The 5,957-nt window shown below is 44.6% G+C and overlaps 1 protein-coding gene across 1 annotated transcript in view; it reads right to left on the bottom strand.

Moving 5' to 3' along the window:
- Positions 1 to 743: 743 nt before the first annotated feature.
- Positions 744 to 5,957, bottom strand: part of LOC113526880 (uncharacterized) — an 8,283-nt gene continuing 3,069 nt past the window's right edge. The window contains exons 3-8 of the mRNA XM_026914301.3: positions 5,787 to 5,929; positions 5,632 to 5,668; positions 5,156 to 5,319; positions 1,543 to 4,855; positions 1,256 to 1,337; positions 744 to 999 (exon numbers count right to left, since the gene is read on the bottom strand). Of these exons, the coding sequence (XP_026770102.3) occupies positions 875 to 999; positions 1,256 to 1,337; positions 1,543 to 4,855; positions 5,156 to 5,319; positions 5,632 to 5,668; positions 5,787 to 5,929 (3,864 nt within the window). The 3' untranslated portion in view covers positions 744 to 874. The remainder of the gene's footprint in view (positions 1,000 to 1,255; positions 1,338 to 1,542; positions 4,856 to 5,155; positions 5,320 to 5,631; positions 5,669 to 5,786; positions 5,930 to 5,957) is intronic.

Here is a 5,957-nt window from a genome sequence, read left to right as displayed (position 1 = left end):
TATTGACAATGACCTTTTCATCAGTCTCCTGAAGCCCTGGTTGGGAAACACAATGTAGTGCACAAAGCCCTTTCTGCCTGCAGTTTACCATCTGAACAGAAATATCTAAAATAAAAAGTGACTATAAAACATACCTGTTGTGTAAAAGTGAGTGTTGTTGAGCAGCCTGACTCCCATTCACACACTGAAACAGATTTGTAAACGAATTTCTCGAACCTTTCGGGACATGATCAGGTGATGTCATCACCCTGCGCCGTCAGTGACAGCAGTAACAGAGTGTGAGCACCTCAGCTGCTCTTATTACTGAATCAATAACCACAAAAACAACATCTCAATACTATTCACTCAATCAGTTACAAATCCATTTCAAATTCACTAAAAACTCACTCGTTTACACTAAAAATGGAAACACAAGTATGTGCTTTAGTCACGTTTTACCACCAAATATATGTAAGTCTCGTCCCCTAAACCCTCAACAGCGGCGTTTCTACAACAATCTCCTCAATGCTCGCTAAATTAATGTGATATTACTCTGATATCACACCACATGTTTAAAAGTTGTGTTCATGTGTGTTATACTTGTGTCTTACTGTGATGTGCAAGAAATAAATCAATACAACAACAACATTTTGGTTTGTTATTTTTTATTAATATTATTGTTAGTATTTGTTTTAACAGAAACAGTTTTTTTAATTTGTTTATTTATGTTCTGTTCGTATTGTTAACCATCAGAGTTGGGATTTTATGTTTACATTTATTTGTTTTTTGTTTGTTTATTTTTTTTGCTTGAGTTTGTTTGTTTTGGTGTTTTGTTTGTCAGTTAGTTTAGTTTTTTTGTTTTTTTGTTTGCTTGATTATTTTTATGCTGAAGAATTTATGGAGCGGTTTCAGAGTTGAAGCAGCCGGTGAAGGACTTGGAGATGTTGGAGAAGATCTTGGCCAGTCTTCTGCGAGCGTTCTTGAAGACCGACCCCGAGGCCTTTGATTCTCTGTGTGAAGCTGGAAACAGGAGAAGAAGCAGAATTACAGCAAAACGACAAAACTGCTCTTTCAGCTCATTATCAGGACACACGGTGCAGGAACCGATAAAAACTCAAACTCAAACTTAAACATGATCATCACGCTCTGTAAAAATCATCAGCTCACGACGTAAATAAACAGGATCATTATTATCATTTATTCTTAGTTAAAGTACAGAATACAGAGTAATAATGAAGGTCAAAAATCGCAGCTTCATTTCATTTTAAAGACTTACAGCTGTGAAGATTTGCGGAGGTGGAAGGGGTCGGCTGCTCATCGCCTGTCAGAGGAACTCTGCTCCGCTTCTTCTTCGACTTCTTGGGACACAGATTTGTGAAGATAAAAAGATAAATCAGGAAGCAGAAACGGACGTCTGAGACGACTAATCACCTTAAAGAACATGATTAATGCTGTAAATCCAGTGACTGATGTTAAATAAACCCTTCAATTATCAATAAAATCCACACAAAACTGTGAACTCAAAACCACAGGAGAACATTTAGGGGGAAAAGTCCTGCATACCTTAACTCCACGTCTGATCACGCGCCCGTGACATCCGAGTCTCTTCTTCTCCTGATCCTCATCTGCTGGATGTGAGGAGCGTCCATCACTTCCGCTTCGACTCTGCTGATCGGTGACGCTCAGATGTTCCTGAATCTCCTCCACGTCAGCACGAGAAGACGAGCTGGAGGAAGCTGCTGATAGCTGAGGAGACTTAGGATGCAAACTGTTAATACGATACACAGAAGAAGTCCCAGCGTCCTCGATTTCCCATGCGAGCACTGTAGCAGAAGGACAACTTGTTGATTTGTCCACCAAGCTGCTTTCCTGTGCTTTGGTTCCTGCACTTGGTCTTGCGTTTTGCACATTCTGCAGTAAAGCCTTGATGGACTCCTCTGCAAACGTGTAAATGCACTCATGTGCTTGTTGTTGTATCATCTCCTCTGGAGAAAGATCCTCCAGCTCTGTGAGCTCATGGACCGTGCCATCCTCGCTGATGTAGATGGGAGTGACACGATCCTCATCCCTCTCTGACTGTGCTGACGCGTCTGTCCTTTCATCGTCAGCAACACGTTTAGAGAAGGAAGTGAAGAAATTCTTCAGCTGGTTGCGCACCACAGTGAAAAGGTGCAGAGGAGCGAATGAACTCCTCTGGACTGAAGACCTCGACTTCCTGTCTGCGTCTATAAACTGCAGCACAGTGGAGCTAACAGTTTGGGAAATCTCAGAAGCTGTAGAAACGACCTGCAGATTTAACGCGGACACCACCTTCCTGAGACGTGCTTCCGTGTGGCGTTCCTTTGGGAATTGTGAGGGCAGCAGAGGACAGGATTCCACTATTCGGAAGATGATGTCACTCACACGCCTGGTGGATTTGGAGTGGAAATAGGCGTCATCGTTCTTCACTCTAGGTGGAGCTGTCAGCTCACTCCTTAACAAATCGATGACTTCGGTAATGACCCTGCTGGTGCACAGGTCCAGGTCCACCTGCTCCTCCACCCTGTCATCATGTGAGGGAAAGCTCAGAGCTCTAGATGCCTTTGAGAAGAATGCCTGAAGGAGACTTTGCACTTTTCCCAAGATGTTCTGTGGATTTTTGGCAGATTCTGCTTCTCTGACGTCCAACAAGCAAGAAAAGGCATCGAGCTCATCAGAGCTCTTAATCTCATCTTTCACGGACTGATTAAAGTCGTTTAAAACGCAGACGAGTGACTCTGCGGTACTGATGGCACTCTGCACGTCTTCTAATGAGCATCTCGAGGAATTTGCTGTTGATAACCTCCTGAGCAGCATCTCACTCACCACCTGAGTGGCTTTATTGAGGAACTCGTTAGACCTCAGAGGGACAGAAGTGCTCACCTCACAGGTCTGATGATCCGAAGTGCAAGACTGCAAGGATTCCGAAGAGCTGGACTTGGCCAGCAGCTCGTCACACACAAATAAAACTGTGGTCTTCTCCATGAGCTCCTCAGTGCAGCTGTCAATATCAGCCTGCAGGTTGGGAGCTTTGCTGACGGACACGAGGCTCTGAGCATCAGTTACTGTTGCGTCCTGCAGGCTCGAGCATGACCGTGTCTTTTTATCTTTGAGTCCAAAAAGCCTTTGTAGCTTCGGCAAAATGTCTGAGAAGTTCTTTGATTTGTGAACTGAGTGAGCATCAGCATCACTCGCCTGAGCTTCCGGTCTGTTTTTCATATCATCAGCTATTTCACTGATCACTCTGTTTAGGATTTCAGCACTGACTCGAGCCAGATCTACTGACGCCGTCTGTGACGACGCTGTGCTGGAACTCGAATCTTTCCCACTGAATAAATCTGTGGAAATGTGTGAAGATAACCACTTCTCCAGGATATCACTCGCAACCTGAGTGGTTTTATCTAGCATCTGTTCAGCAGCGCCAGATGACTGGACGTTCTCCGACCTGACGTCGAGCTCTTTCTCGGAAATGGCTTGCATCCGCTCAGAGACGAATCCACACACCTGCTTGTGGATGTTCTTGTGGATCTTCTGAGCATCAGCGAGGAAGTTCTTCCGCTCGTGTCCAGACTGGTCAGCATCATTGCGTCTGGCACTTGACAAGAGTTCACGCAATGGCCGTAAAAATGTTTGCATAATTCCTGAGGCTTTGGTCTCGACCTCCTCCATCAGGGACTTAATTTCCGTCTCACTGCGGACAGGGACGGAGGTCTGGGACGATACTGAGGCAGCGATTTTCTCCTCTGTTTTCAGAAGAATTGTACTGACCATTTGTGTGGCTTTGCTCAGAAACTGATCACTGAAAAGCCTCTCAGCATTAGAAGCTGATGAAGCACAATCAGGAGCCATCACTTTAGTCGTCACAGGGACCAAATCAGGGGCTAACTTGGAAGAGGATCTGCTGATAGCGACAACTTTTTCCAAGCTCTTCATTATTTCATGGACCTCCTGGTGGGACGTTAACAACGTCCCTGAGGTTTTCTCTCCTCCAGGTCTGTCGAATTCGTCAGAGCGATTCAGGGTAATGATCTCATTACATATATCATTGGTGCAGGTGATGGTGAGATCATCTAGCTGTGAGATCTGATCTTCTGCAGATGATGAAGCACTCAGAGAGCAGATCAGTTCTTCAGTTGTCGTTTCCTCCTTCTCACTGTGTTTTCTGGCCACATTAAAAAACTCCTTCACCCTCTTATTGATGGTGAGGTACATGCGCTTAGTGGCAGAGAAAATCCCAGAAAGCTGGTCAGATGTGCGTTCTGCAGAGTGAAGGCTCTCACTGGACTTTGATAAAGTCTCCATATCTGTGAAAATCGTCTCCACGATATGAGAACTTGTGGATTGGAGCTCACAGTGCAATTCCATGGAGCTTCCAGAGGACTTCCTGACTCCAGCTGTGTTCAGGAGCACCTGTCTCACAGCCCCGGAAGCCTTCATCTGGAGCTCCTCACTGCTCACTGGAGCTTTGGTCTCAGAGCTTCTCTCTCTGAGACGTGAGGTGATGAGCCGGATCCTCTGATCTGCAGCCATCAGCAGATCACTGATTTGCTTTGGGTCGTCTATGTCAGAGCTGCAGCCCTCCATCACGTCCAGCACGATCATCAAGATCTTACCTGCGACGGCCGCGGTGTCCGGCTCAGCCGCCTGTGGCACTTCATTCACAATAAACATCTTACCTCCAGCCGCCTGACCGTCCACAGCGTGAGAGCGTTTGCGTTCAGCTGAGAGAGTGTTCTTCACCTCGTCAGACACACGTCCTGATGCCACTCTCCGGATCGCCTCCAGCATCGTAGCTTTCATTTCAGTGACGAGTCTCTGAACGAGCTGACAGATGAAATCACACACCTCTCTAGGTGATCTTTACACAAACAAAAGAAAGAGAGAACATTAACATTATTGGAATTAATATTATTTTTACATCAGAGCTATATAAATTTAAACAAACAAATGAATAAATAAATTGACAATCAGCATTAAAGTCATCTGTGTTTCTCTTAAAACACAGGAAACCCATCTGATAGCACTGTAAGTCATTACAACACACATTACACACATCCTGGATTCTGATTGGTCAGACGGTGTTGATTAAACAGTGCAGTAAAGTTCATCACTGTGAATATTAAGAGTGAAATCTGAGCCTCAGGTTGGTAAAGTTTACCCCTGAGCTGAGGCGTCTGAGTCAGACCACTTCCTGTCTTCCGCCTGGAGAACCGATTGGATCCCGAAGCTTTCGATGAGAGGCGGCAGTAAACGCCTGATAGCAGAAGACGCCGCTGACGTCACCATCTTCGTGCACAGAGCCGCAAACTCCAACTTTGTGACCTTTTGAAATAAAACAAACACAAAAAAAATCAGCTTCCTGAATAATGAACCTAGTTGTTGAACTCGGCTGTGATTTAAACCCAGTTTTAAACGATCCATGAGCCAGATGATGAGATGATTACAACAGCATCAGCTACCAGTTTACATAAAAATGAATAACATTACTGTCAATAACTCCAGATTTACACATGGCACTGAATCTAACCGACTGATTCTCACATTAATAAAGCTAATATAATATATAATACACTGATTCATCTCTTTATTAGCTATATCAATAAACTCACTCTAATGTTTACATCACACTCTTACCTTCTTCTTCATGTCCCTGGTCACAGCCTTCCATTCCCTTTAAACACACACACACACACACACACACACACACAGAGGAAATCAGCATTTATTCTAGTGTAAATAAATAAACTAAAATGTTACTGCGAGTCAGAAATCAGTAAAAATGAACATACTCATCGCTCAGATGAAGAACGACGTCCATAATGTCCCTGAAACACTTCAGTCTCTGGTCAGGTGTGAAGTCCTGAGTGCACGCTCCAGCTGTTCCAGCTGTTCCAGCTGTTCCTCTTCGGCCACTTCTCTTCTTCTCACTCATCTGTACAGAGCACATGGAGTTCACAGCA

This window comes from Pangasianodon hypophthalmus, chromosome 6, assembly GCF_027358585.1.
Source record: "Pangasianodon hypophthalmus isolate fPanHyp1 chromosome 6, fPanHyp1.pri, whole genome shotgun sequence".
In the NCBI taxonomy this organism is placed as follows: Eukaryota; Metazoa; Chordata; class Actinopteri; order Siluriformes; family Pangasiidae; genus Pangasianodon; species Pangasianodon hypophthalmus.
The sequence above is the reverse complement of the archived record's forward strand: the minus strand, read 5'-3'. Positions and strand labels throughout refer to the sequence as shown.